This window comes from Lytechinus pictus, chromosome 3 (assembly GCF_037042905.1).
Source record: "Lytechinus pictus isolate F3 Inbred chromosome 3, Lp3.0, whole genome shotgun sequence".
Lineage (NCBI taxonomy): Eukaryota > Metazoa > Echinodermata > Echinoidea > Temnopleuroida > Toxopneustidae > Lytechinus > Lytechinus pictus.
The window spans coordinates 7,422,528-7,436,552 of record NC_087247.1 but is presented as its reverse complement, the minus strand read 5'-3'; the positions used below and the strand labels follow the sequence as shown (position 1 = coordinate 7,436,552).

General features: G+C 35.1%; 1 protein-coding gene across 3 annotated transcripts in view; it reads left to right on the top strand.

The window, feature by feature from the left end:
- LOC129257907 (rootletin-like) overlaps positions 1–14,025 on the top strand; it is a 77,547-nt gene that overhangs the window by 50,093 nt on the left and 13,429 nt on the right. For 2 of the 3 annotated variants that reach the window (XM_064096260.1, XM_064096257.1), the window contains 6 exons: positions 1,632–1,757; positions 2,116–2,178; positions 3,104–3,307; positions 7,715–7,834; positions 12,911–12,982; positions 13,856–13,954. In XM_064096260.1, the coding sequence (XP_063952330.1) occupies positions 1,632–1,757; positions 2,116–2,178; positions 3,104–3,307; positions 7,715–7,834; positions 12,911–12,982; positions 13,856–13,954 (684 nt within the window). Of the gene's footprint in view, positions 1–940; positions 956–1,631; positions 1,758–2,115; positions 2,179–3,103; positions 3,308–7,714; positions 7,835–12,910; positions 12,983–13,855; positions 13,955–14,025 lie in introns of all 3 variants that reach the window. The other variant, XM_064096259.1, reaches the window with a different exon arrangement.

The window sequence follows — 14,025 nt, the reverse complement described above, 5'->3', positions numbered from 1 at the left end:
CTGAATAGCAGAAGCAAGACATAGGCACCGCTTTTCCGGTGGCAGCATCAACATGAAAATCTTCACCTAAGAGTTTGGTTTTCATTAAGGCTATTGAAATGTCATCATCATTATTTTTAAAGTATAAGGTCATGTTTCATGATACTGGATTTAAGGATATTCAACTACTGCTGATCATTTGGTCTAAATATCGGGTCATAAAACCAAGGTCAAAGATCATCTTAGGTCAATGAATTTTGTTGCTGTTGCGGTACCAGCATCAGAAATTTCTTTCAAATGTAAAAGATTTTGAAATTATACTATTCTGTGAACCCTGGACACAATGATTATCAAGTATCAACAGTTATAATCAATAAAATTTCAGATCAAGGTCAAAGGTCATTTTAGATGAATTTACAGTTCTTTGATGAAAAATTATATTTTGTTCATTATTTCAAGTATTTCAAATGGAACTTTCAGGTCAAGGTAAAATGTTATCTGCGGCTAATTAACCAACATTTTTTTATTTCAAAAAGGCAAAAACAAAATATATATAAAAAAAGACACACTATACTCTAATTTGAAAATGTATTTATCTTGTATTGGTTTGATATCCTATGAAGTATGTATCCATTGAGTATCAGCAGTTACATGTATATGAGTAAAATGTTACAGGAATAATTTGTCAAGTACATATGTTACAAATATGTGTACTTGTTTTCACACGCAAATTATACAAAGGGTAAATACAAAAAAGGGGACACTGTATGCTATTTCAAAGTCCTAGCTGCCAGGACCCGGAGACTATCCCCTTATTCATCTTAATTTTCGTGTTCCATCTCATTTTGTGTGTCTGTTTACGTTCATGGCTATGCATGCATCATTTACAATAACTCCCATCTTCCATTTCACAATGTGTGCTTTGTTTTCCATTCATGCATGCTTCAAATAACCCACCTAGATGTCAATTGAAGGAGTGAGTGAAATATTACTGTTACTTTGCTGTTTTCATGAATCATGATTTACATCTTGCTTTGTCTCACTTTTTGCATATTCAAAAAATATTTGATAATTTTATATTATTTGTCAAGGTTAATTTCTGAAATTGAAATTATGTGATAACTATTTCTGTTTCGCTAATAAATATGACATTTACATGTGTTTTCAATGCACAGTTGTTTTGAAATGTTTTTTTTTAACATTCTCTCCTTTATCTTTACAAAGTGCATTATGATCATTACTGTTAATCATTGTCATCATTAAATGTAATTATAATTGAATTTAATTCTTATTTTTTAATTGATTTTTTTTCAATTAAAAGATATACAAACAAACCTAACAAAGCATAACATTAAACCATTATACAAATTGAATAATTAACAATTATAGTTCTTATGAAAGGAAAAGTGGAAAAGCAGTATGTTTGTTGCATTGGGTCATCAATATGATGTTCATTCCAGTTTAGCCTTTCGGACTCAAGGAAGAATTATCTCGTCAAATGTCTTTGTTATTATCACTACTTTCATTTCATTATAATTGTCATCATTAACTTTATTTTTATTATCATTATGATCATTATTGTTGTTGTTATTTTCCTTATTAATTTTCATTATTATTATAACACCAAGTTGTCCTGTTTGTTGTCACACTAGGCTCGTACCATATGGGAGGAGAAACATTCAAACATGGCTGATACCATGACTCGGGTGAAGGAAGACTTCCGTCAGTCAGAGCATCATAGACAGCTGAGGGAGCAGGAACTCAGACAGATACAACAGGTGAAATTTAGTCTTGTGGTAGTTGTAATGATATTCAATATCAACTATGATAATGATATTGACATAGGGTACATGTATTTATGTCGCACACATATCCACCTTGTTATGTACTGAAGATGACCCAATATTTTCATGGCTAAGCTTGGTTTCTGATTCCAGTGCTTAGCTTTTTGAGGAATCGTATTTTCCTTTCTATCAATATCCTTGTTATTTAATGCTTAATTCCTGGATTAAATATAGTAATTTATGCCATTCAAAAAGTTAGTTATGATGATGATGACGGAAGATCTTTCTGCAATTTTTCATACTTTTTATGTTACAAAACATTTATCTTTCAATATGGCTTTTAACATTGCAGGAATTAACAGAGGCTTTGAGGAAGCAATCTATTGCAGAAGCAAACCTAGAAATTCGCAAAAAGGTGAGAATTTACTTTTGAGTAAGGTCCATGTTCTTTAGGCACATTTTGTATAAATAACATTGCACACAAATAATATGTATATCAGGAAAGGCTAATTCACATCTTTTTCTTATTGACTCCTTGCTTTTTTGTGGATTCATGATAAGGTACAAGAATTTAATTTTCAAGTGAACTATTGATTTGCTTTGATTACTCCATTATCTTTTCAACTCCACTACCCCCCTCATTTGCCTTTTGTGCAAAATTCAATGCTGATTAATGCATCACATTTGGCAATTAGTAATATTAATATTTGATATTCATTCCACTGGCTGCATTACAGCAGTACATACATTTTATAAGATGAAATAATATGAAGCATATCACACACAAAAACAAAACAAACAGGCAAACATAAAACCCTTTCCAGGATTTCAATACATAATTGATGGTGGTCCCCATTTTGTATTGTTGCTCTGACTCAGTATTGAATGTTGATGTTAGTAACATTTATATCATTATCACCACTGGTATTGTATTATGTACTGCCATTGCGGCAGATTGTCTGGTTTTTTTTTTTTTAAGTTTAAAAAATCTCATATTTTGATCTAATATAAACTTGTCTTATTGGTATCCTGGTGATTAAACGTAGGATTGTCTCCAAAAAACTTTTGTACACACTTCTATGGAATACTGGGTTCATCTTACTTCCATATTTATGACAAGGATGATGTACCAAATAATTCATTAAACTTCATGATTTAAACAAAATCATCCTATTCTCAATTCACAAGCGTATTTAAAGGGTTTTTTTTTAAATTAAAAACAAAATTTTAATGGCAACTAGCGCTCCATACGAATGGTCTTAGTTAACCTTGGTTAAATATTAATACTGCTCAGAATATACTAATGAATTTGTCTAAATCTTACATATTTGTATCTTTAGGCTTTGGAGGACCAGCAAAGGGACAAAGAAGGTGTGAAATCGGAAATGAAACAAGTCCAGGACCAGGTTCTCATCATGCAGCAAGAGAGAAGGACCTTGGAGACGAGGATTGAAGAACTACAGAATGAACTGCTTCAGGCGGAGAGGAACGGCATGGCAACCTCACAGCAACTTGTCTCTACCAACAAGTCATTGCAGAAACTGGTGAGTTATGTGATTCTTTGATTATTTATGCTGCTTGTGCATTTAAAATGAAGGAAAACATTGTGACATTTCCAGGCTCAAGGAACCTTAACAGCAATCAATTATTTGTGTGATTAAAATTCATAGGTAATGCTCAGTATCTAATTTGTTAGTATTTTGTTTTATCATTTTTATGTGTCTCCACCCACTGTAATTGTTTGCCAGTAGCGTTATGTTTTCAGGGAGTGCGTCTTGTTTTCGTTCTCACGATAACGGTTTCAGTAAATTAACTTCAATCTTGGTTCAAGTATTCATATAGGAGTGATAATGATCTGATTAGTGTTGTGGGTATCAATGTCAAAGGTCGCGGAGGTCATTAATTATCTAATTATCTAAAGGTATTTTGTTCTCGCAACAACAGTTTGAGGAGTCATTGGTGGGACAATGATCTGATAAGATTTAGGGGTCATGAGGTTAAAGGTCACAGGTTATATGTGAAAATATATCTTTCTCACAGTAATTTAAGATTCTTTTGAGGGATCATCTTTAATCTTGCTTCATATGTGAGTCAAGATGATCCGAGTAGATTTGGGGTCACAAGGTCAAAGAGCATTATTTGAACAAATAAAATGAGAATTCATGTGAGTACATGTACTATAATCTTGGTCTGACAATGACTGAATCATAAATTTTGATTGAGTGCAGTCAAGAATCCACCTAGATTTAACTGTTGCTGTTTTTTTTTCTTCAAATCTATATCTTCAAACTGTAAAATAAAGCTTAGTGAGTGATCGTACAATCGTTTTTCATGGTCCATTGAGTTTGATGCAATTATTTGTAAATATTTGTTCTGTGATCAGTTGTTAAGCTATATGTTACGAAGCCGAGATTGCATCATTTGTAAGATTTCTTCATGTATGTGATGACTTTGGATGTTTTTCATTTGTGTTCTTCATCTCCATGGATGTGAAAATATGTCCCTTTAATCAGTCTGAAAGATGGATAATTTATTGCACAAAATAAACATAAAATCATATTAAGTTCCCCCCTAAATAACCCCATCAAATCTTCCAGTATAACAAATCATTCAAGTTGAAACCAAGCATGGGATATAGCTAGGGTTGTTAGGAAGTATTTTTTCAAAAATTAGCAACATCTGTGACTTAACGGCGGAATGAGCACAACATGAAAAAAAATGACACTTTTCAAAACTGCAAATCTGCGTTTTAATGATTTGTTTTGTGAAAATTACAGTAATGCTTGCTTTTTTTTCCTTTTTTTTTTGCAGGATTTTTTGCATTTATTGGAATAATATACAAAAACAAATTTACAGTGTGTGAGACATAATCATAAGATAGTATAAAGTATATAAACAAGTGACAATCTTATATATAGTGACTGGAGAAAGACATAGATACAATATAGAAAAAAAAACTTAATGAGTAAAATGCAGAGGCAAACTATATAAGCAAATAAATGCTTGAAGCATAGCAGCCAAAAAAGGGAAGGCTACATGGAAACCTAAGGAATTAATTGTGTCTGTAAGAAAAAAAAAAGAAATTGTAGAAGTTGAAAAATGAAGTGTGTGCTAGTGGGTGCAAGTGCAGGTGAGAGATTTATGAATATCTGGATAAAAGGTATTTTTTCAATGAAGCTTTAAAAGAAAAGACAGATGCAGTGAGTTTAATATGATTGGGTATGTCGTTCCATATATCTGGGCCGTGGTGTCTAATTGTTTTATGTGCTAAAATTATTTTCGGGTTTGTCAAATGAAAGTCTGATGAGTGACGTGTAGGATATGAATGAATGTCCCTATTGTACATAAAAATGGCAGATTGTAAGTAAAGTATGGATATCGTTTATTTTCAACGTTTTGAGTTTCCGAAAAATGGGATCACAGTGAGCTAAATATTCCGAGTGAGAGCAAATACGGATTGCCTTTTTTTGGAGGCGCAGAATTGAATCTATTTTCATTTTATTGCTATTACCCCACAATATATTGCAATATGTGATAAAATAAAAGAATTGTACAACATAAATAGTGACTTTGGGGAAAGACAATATTTGAGTTTATATAATATACCAATAACTCTGGCAACTAGCTTTCACGGCTTAAGGATCACAAATTAAAGACAATATGAGTAATTTTCAAATTCGCAAGAGTGATTTGAATTCATTTCAGATGTGATCAAACATAAAGTGAAATGCAGTTTAATAAAAGCATTGCCAAGGTTGCACCTTGTGCCATCTTGTCACATCCCTTTTCTTTCAAAGTAATGCTTAGTCAGGATTCCATTCATGGGATGTTCAATTAGGAGGTATTCCTAAGATTATGAATAATTATAACACACATTCATAACAATAATGTGGTAACAACAATGAAGATAATGTAGGCCTATACAACCAATAAAATTCCTGACCAACATTACAGTCTTTTTACACCAAACACAACACTTCCATTGCACTAAGTGACCATGCCCAAGTTATCTGATCTGGGGACAGTAACACAAAGGTTAGCGATTGATCGTAAGCTTGATTTTCACAATTGACTGTACATTGTAGTCAATGCAATTAATCGTAGAAAAGGTTCTATGATGATTGCTAAGCTTTGTGTTACGGACCCCAGGAGAGGGCAATTGCAATTGGCTTGTTGGAGGTTGGAACCTCTGTCAAAGGGGTGACTCGAAGGATGGATATCAGCCCCAATGCCATCAGAAAGCTGCAGGGAGACTGGTCAGATGAGGGATATTGCTTTTATTGAAAATGCGTCATTTTCTGTTTGTGTTGTGCTCATTCAGCCGTTAAGTCACGGATACCTCAAATTTTCGAGAATATGATTCCTAACAACCCTAGCTATATCCCATGCTTGGTTTCAACTTGAATAATTTGTTACACTGGCAGATTTGATGGGGTTCTTTAGGGGGGAACTTTATTTTGATGTTGTGTTTATTGCATCAGCCATTATCATTTTCAATTTTAATTATTTTAATTATTTTGATTTAATCATCATCCTATATCTTATACGAAATAAAGCCTGGAGCAGTCGCTCACAGTAAATGTATTGAAAATGCATGACAATGCACAGCTGGGAGGTCTTTGTAAGAAAAAAATTGGTGAACCGGAACAGCAAATTTCGGAGCTAAAAAAAATTGCAAATATATCCTGGACAAAGTACTGTTTTGATTGACCGATTTTAGACAAGACTTCTTGGTTGCTCTTTGTCATGAAGGGCTCTCAACAATACCTTTCCTCTGTTCTTGAAAGCGTTCTGCGTCAGTGTTAAAAACTCCCTATTGTTTTGGTATGGGGGAAATTCTTGACTGTTTACATGAAGAAAGGTCATGGATAGCAAATAAGCAACAGTAATAGGGAAACCTAATTAACATAATTTCATTTCGAGTCGAAAACGCAGCCCCACTAGCATTACCAATTTATGCTGGCGAAAAAACGGCCAGCATAAATAGATAATAACAAGACCAGGATACAGTGAAAAGGTTAGGGGTTAGGAATGTTGTATTGTCTTGTGTTGTACATGGCATTTATGATGAGGTTGTGTTATGATGTCATAATATTTGTTACATGTATCACTGTAACCTGGCCTTGCTCGCTCGACTGCTTCCACTAGAGGCATGGGCAAGCCTCCCTATATACCTGTCCAGAGGATAGGTGATTTTGGTCATAGTTAGTAGAATTAACCATTCCTGGTGGAAACATGCATTAAACATTAGCTAGGTGACCAATGAAATATCAGACTATTCAAGTTCCTCATGCATATTCAGATTTGATGGATACAGAGGGTAGGGGTGGCCAAAAGAAAGAATTCCAAGCCTGGTTACCAATAATGTAAATGTATACAGATATAGTAATAATGATGCATTGTCTCTCAAGAAAAAAAGGAAGCTTGGTAAACCAGATGGTCTTTCATGTGAACCTTTCAAATTATCATCTCAATGGATGTTGGACTGTATTGTAGATGCTGCATTTTTGTTGTTTGGCAACAATGGTGCATATCTGCACCTTGACAATATACACAGTGAATGTTCTTCAGAATAGGTTTTTGAATAAGTAGAAATTCATGAATAGTGCTGTTGCTAAGTCATTCAAAGAATGGGTATGCTCTTAATCTGTTTGTAATGAATACACTTCAGTACTTAGAAAGAATCTAAATGTAATGTCTGGTGGTAAGCTTCCATGCTGTTAAGAACAACCTTTATTGAAATGCATGCATTTTATAGAGAGAAGTATTTCATAGATGGATATTTTTTCTTGTGGACCAAGTAACTAGTTTTATGCCACTCGAGGCATGTTTTCGGGTCATCCATCTGTCCCATTTTAGTTTGCGATATTAAAGAAATGTTTAAGCAGCTGCTATCTGTATTACCTCCTCGTTCTACTCTCCAACTGTAATGAATTCCTTTTTTTTATCAGAGTGAGCTTGAGGAAAGACTTCGTCATTTTGAGGCTGAAAACTCTCGTCTTGAGATCGTTGTGAAGCAGCTTGAAGAGCGAAGTGAGGGTCTCAAAACTGATCTCCAAGAATCTCAAAAGGTAATACATCAATTGATATTGATGGATCGGGGAAAACTTGATTTGACGCACTCTATACTGATCTTGAATATTTTGTTGGATGAATTGAATTTGAATTTATTAACAAACTTCATTCACTTGACATGAGCATTTTATTTTACAATACAATGATAACATGGATGTATAATATTAGTTCATTAAACTACTTTCTTTTAAAAATAATGGATTTGTTAATACATACCTAATATGCAATGCATTTAAACCCATGCAATTAATTTTTTTCATGTTATAATTGATATTTTAAGGGGGTGGAGGGTACGGAATGTTAATATTTTTGGAAGGAGAGCTGATTTTCCTTCTGCTGTTCATGCCAAATTACAGATTTTTTTATTGCAAATTCCAGGGGTGTTGAACCGCTCTTTACCCTCTTCTATTGTTGGTAAATTGCACTTGGTCTACTTTCCATGTCCCTCGGTCTAATCCTTGTTTGTCTACTTACCATTCCGTTTCATTTACCATTTGTGACCAGCCACCCCAAAACCATAAACAAGTCGCCCAAAATGAATTTTAAGAGTTTATTCTACCGGAAGTTTAAAAAAGCACAGCCATAGCTTTAAAATGATTTATTAAAGATTGATCAACAATTACCCACTGTAATACGTGATTGAATGCAGAAGAAACAAAGGCTTCAGAAAAAAGGAGAAAACAACGTTCGAAGATTGTGTTCACTAAAGCATGAGTGCACACGGGGACATCCCGATAGACCGCGGGTCCGATAGTCCGCGGGTCCGATAGACCGCGGGTCCGATAGTCCGCAGTGTGTGTAAAATTATGATCAGATATATCAAATGTCATCGAGAGGTCCAAAGGTCAAATGATACGAGGCCATGGGGTTCTATCAGGTGCGGATCCATGGAGGACCGAGGGGGAACTGCCTCACCCCCCCCCCCACCCCCAGCTCAAAAAAAAGAGGGGGAAGAGGGGAAAAGGGAGAGAATAAAAAAAGAAAGAGGAAGATGGGAAAAGAAGAGAATAGAAAAGAGAGTAAGAAGGAGAAAGGAAGAGAAGAAAAAGGGGAAAGGAAAGACAAAGAAAAAAGGGAGAAGAAAAGGGGAAAGAAGAGGGAAAAGGAAGAAAAGAAAAGAGAAAAGGAAGAAAAGAAAAGAAAGGAGAAAGAAGGAAAAAAAGAGGAACGAAGAGAAGAATATTTAAATAGAGAGGAAGATGGGAAGAAAGATAAGAAAAAAGAGAGAGAGAGGAAGAGGGGAAGAAGAGAAGAAAGAGAGAGAGGGAGGAAGGGGAGAGAGAGAAGAAAAAATATTAAAAGAGAAAAAAGGGAGAAGGAAAGAAAAAGAAAAAGGGAGAAGTAAAGGGGAAAAGAGAAAAAAAGTGGAAGAGGGAAAAGAAAAGAACGGAGTAAGGAAAAGGGGGAAAAGAAGAAGAAAAAAGAGAAAGAGTAAGTGGGAAGAGAGGAAAAACGAGAAAAGAGGGAAAGAAAAGACAGCAAAAAGATAAGAAAAGGGGGAAAGAAAAGATGGGGGAAAGAGAAGAAAGGGGGGAAAGAAGAGGGGGAAAGAAAGAGAGAAAGAAAGAAAGAGAAAGGAAGGAAGGGGAATGAGGATAAAAGAAAGAAAAAAGAAAGAAAAGGAGATGGGAAACGGAAGAGGGAGATGTTGACCTGGACGTCGATTTGATGGCGCCAAAATGACGTTCGAACTATGGGGCGCCGAATTGATGTTCGATCTAGCGGGGCACCAAATTGATGTTCGAACTAGGGGAGCGCTAATTTGAATTTTGACCATAATGCGACAAATACATGTTTCAGAGAGGGGAGGGAGGGCAAAGTTATATTTCACATGATGGGGGCGCCAAGTTTATGTTCAACCGAGGGCGCCAAATTGACCTTGAACTTAGAGGGCTTCATGCAAATTCATTTTCGACCGGGGACGCAACATTGCCTGTTTATAGTAAAATTTATGTCCTGCCAAAAAACTTCAATTAATGCGGCTGAATTAAAATATCCCGTTTTTACGAAAACAGAAAAAAAAATGTTTTCGAGTTTTAAGTCTGTTTAGCGAGATAGATACCCTGTTCAGGGTCACAAAAAAGGGTTATTGTCAAATTTAACTCGCGCTACGCGCTCGCAATATTTGATTAATGAGGTATGCATCCTCTGCTTCAATCCCACATGTAAGTGTTAGTGTTTTTCAAGTCAACATACATAGGTCGATCCAGGGGGCAAAGATTTTGCCCCCCCCCCCCCCCCACGGTGGCGCAAAAAGGGGTAAGAAACAGAAAAAAGGAAGAGAAAAGGACAAGCAATTAGAATAGGAATTATACCTTAGTCCTTCTTAAGTCAGTATATAAATACAGCTCAATAGGCTGATATGTAGTTTAAAATATCAAGTTTTGATATCAATATACAAAACATAATTCAGCTCGGACATCGATCTTTCATTATTTTATTTACCAATTTATGTTTTAAGTGCTCTGGAAAATGTCCGTTTTATGGTTTGAATCAACATTTGCAACATTTTGTGCGCTCGCACTATATGCCAAGTATAGGCCTATGTATTGTCTTTTTATATTTCATATAAGATTCTCTAAATATACCTTTTCAGGTGTCTCGATTATAAAAAAAAATAATAAAGGCCTATGAGCTAGCGCTGTGCGCTCGCGTTTTGATTGGTGAGTTATGTATACCTATATATTAATTTTATAACAAACTACTTAAATCCCCCCATTAAAAGAAATATCCAGATCGCGATTTGCGCTCGCATTATTTGCTAAAAATATATCAACCAATGAATCCTATTCATGATTACAAAAATACTGAAAATATCCAGTTTTCAGGCCTCATGCACTGTCAACAAATTTCACACACTCATTAGGCTTAACAGATTAATAAATATGAAATAAAATTTGTATAAATTCATCATAACTAAATTGTCCCTTTTTCAGAAATAAATTTTTAGGAAAACAAAGAGAAGATAGTCATCATTCTTATATGATGACAAAATGTCCTTAGGCCTAAAATGTCTCGATCCTAGGTCAAATAAATAATAAAATATCAGCTCGCGTTTCGCGCTCGCATTATTTATATAGTGCTATCATATTTCCCTATATACACAGTGCTGTAAACAGTGCTTAAATTGACCCTTTTCATATCGGAATTTCAAATATTATTTTCAGCTCGGGCTCTGCGCTCGCATTATTGATTTTTATGATGAAAAATGAAATGTATTCAGATTGCCAGGATTCTGTCTAACTCTAAAACACGCGCACACATGTTTTTAGGATACAAAGCTTGATCTTATTCAAAACGTGCTAAAATTATCCAGTTTCGAATCAGAATATCAAAAAAAATTTGCTCGCGCTTTGCGCTCGCATTATTATTGTAGGAAGATACCAAAAATTACCCATCCTTTTTCATGATTGACAAACATGAATCGAATGTCCCATTGGGGGATTTGAAATTTAATCTTTTTAGGTTGGAATATCAAAAATGTTCAGCTCGCGCTTCGCGCTCGCATTATTTAATCGTTGAAATATGTATCGTCTTAATGGCTAACTGCAAAACATCCTTAACATGTCCCTTTTCGACCAGGCCAGAACGAATATTTAACATTTCTGCTCGGCTTCGCGCTCGTGGTAATTATCTAGTTATATACGCTGTTCAGGTTCACAAACATTGCCCAAAATGTTCAATTTTCAGGACAAAATACATGAAATTTCATTTTTAGATTACATAGGGCTTAAGAGATTATTACACATTTATGTTGCTTATAAAGTAAAGCTAGGAAATGACTGTTAGGACATGGGTGTTTTGCCCCCCCCCCCCCAAAAAAAAAAAAAAATAGAGAGAAAAGGAAAGGGATTAGGATGAAATATAATATTATTTTCCAAATATGATGTCAAAATCTATCACAACCTTGTATTTTTGTAATAAAAATGTCAGCATATTTGCTTGCTCGCTTCGCTCACTGGCAACTTCTTATTAATTTTATGCGATACACCATATCGAGCCCCCTCGAAATTGTTGGCTCATTACGGCACTGGGACAACCCCTTCAAAGAAACAAAAAAAAAAATCAACTTTGAGCGGCCGATCGGGGAAAATATGGGTGAAAAAATGGCCCCTCCCCCTAATGGCGGAAGCTGGGTCCGCCCCTGACTTAGGCTTTCAGGATATAATACATGATAAATCTAAAAAAAAAAATCAGATCGCGCTTCGCGTTCTCATTATTTATTTAGGCCTTGTGAGATACCTCAATTTGTTTTTAAGAATGAAATATCAGATTTTCTTTGACGTCTACCCCCCCCCCCATTTCATTTATTTTTTTTAACTTGGTGCCCTCATTTCCGGGGGGGTAACAGTCCCTGACGATAAAATATGGGGATAATATTTTCCTTGAAGTAGATGTCAGGGAGCGATTGTCCTTTGGGTCATCGTTATAGAACCCCAATGGACTGGTATCATTGGTCTTTTGACCTCTTCATGGCATTGGATCTCACTATATCCTGACCATAATTTTACACACACCGCGGTCTATCGGACCCGCGGGCTATCGGACCCGCGGTCTATCGGACCCGCGGGCTATCGGACCCGCGGTCTATCGGGCTGTAACCGTGCACACTGTGCAATTTCAAGTAAATTTCCAAGCAGTCCACAAAGACTTGTGTGAAACAATTGTCTTCTAATCAACTTTACAGCATAAAGAAGAAATCATTCTTAAGATAAGCTAATTTTTTTTATTTGGCTTTTTTAAAGAGAGAGAACCTTCCCTGGCGACTTAGGGGTGGCTGGTCACGTTTGGTATATCATTTTGTGATCCAAATGTTTATTTGACAAAGTGCGTAATTAATAAGCACATAACCATTTTGTGATCCAAATGTTGATTTGACAAAGTGCAAAATAATAAGCAGACAAAGTAAACATTAGGTCATCAGAATAAGGGAAGGTTGGACCAAATTGATAGTTGACCAAGTGGGGATGATCTGAAAATAAAACCATCAGAACAAATGATGTTCATGAATGGTAATGTCAATTATCAGTAAATTTGTCTCAATATATCTCTTTACCTTTTGGTTCATTCAGATTCGCAGTGGTCTTGAAGCTCTAGTAACAACTTTAAAGACAAGTAATCTGCAAATCGAAGGCAAACTCAATGTAAGTTTAGATCCATCTACACATGTATTTATGTCTTTTAAAAAGATTTTTCACGTTATATCAGTTCTGATTGCTGGCAGTCTATCCTTCCATGAAGGGCCTTCAATTAGAATTGTGCTACTCTATGTAAAAAAAAAAAAAGAGAAAATCAGATTGAGTTTACACTAGAGTGGAAATGAGAGTTAAAGTACTCACAAGTGTAAAGGATGGGTTTCCTAAAAAGTTTTTATTTGGTGCTGATTATTACTAATAGATAAATGACCAGAGGTGCACCAATGTATCCATGAGCAGTGACCTGTACTTGTGCTAAATGAGTACATTCCCTGTTTTAATTAAAAGGAGTGCATCTTCTAGAAATTTGAATTTTCCATTCAGATGATTGTTAACAATGAGAATTTCAAGTTTGCCTGATGGAGAATTTGATTTAGCACTGTTGAAAGGGTCACCAGTTGTTCAAACTTGTGAACAGTTTTATGAACTCATGTTTTTTATTCCCATTTTGATTTCTTATTTTCAAATTCTTTATATATTTGAATCAGAATATCATATTGATATCATGTGAAGAATAAATCATACTTAATTGTTGGTCTGTTACAAAAATGGTTTTTGTTCAACTTGCTCATACTTGGGTAATACCACATGTGAGCCCATTTATTTCTTCATCAATTATGTATGTTGTTGAGGATGATGGGGATAAAGGTCACGTTTTTGTTCATATTGCATATTTTATTGGTCGCGAAATCAGGTGAGACTCTTTTTTTCCCCTGTTCTTTTTCTTTCTTGTAATTAATACAGAAAACAGTACAAAGTCCTCATTAAGCATGTTATTTTGTTTGATTTCTTCTTTTCTAATCTAATCCATCCAATGATCAGGAGGAGTTTGCTGCCAGAAACATCTATGCAAAAGAGGCTGAAGAACACAAGGACTTATGGGAAACGGAGGTCAAATCAAGGTCAAGGATAGGGATAAGGGTCAGTATTTTATCCAATTGAATTTATTTCAATTTGCAATAAGACACTTAAATACACATTACAACATTAAC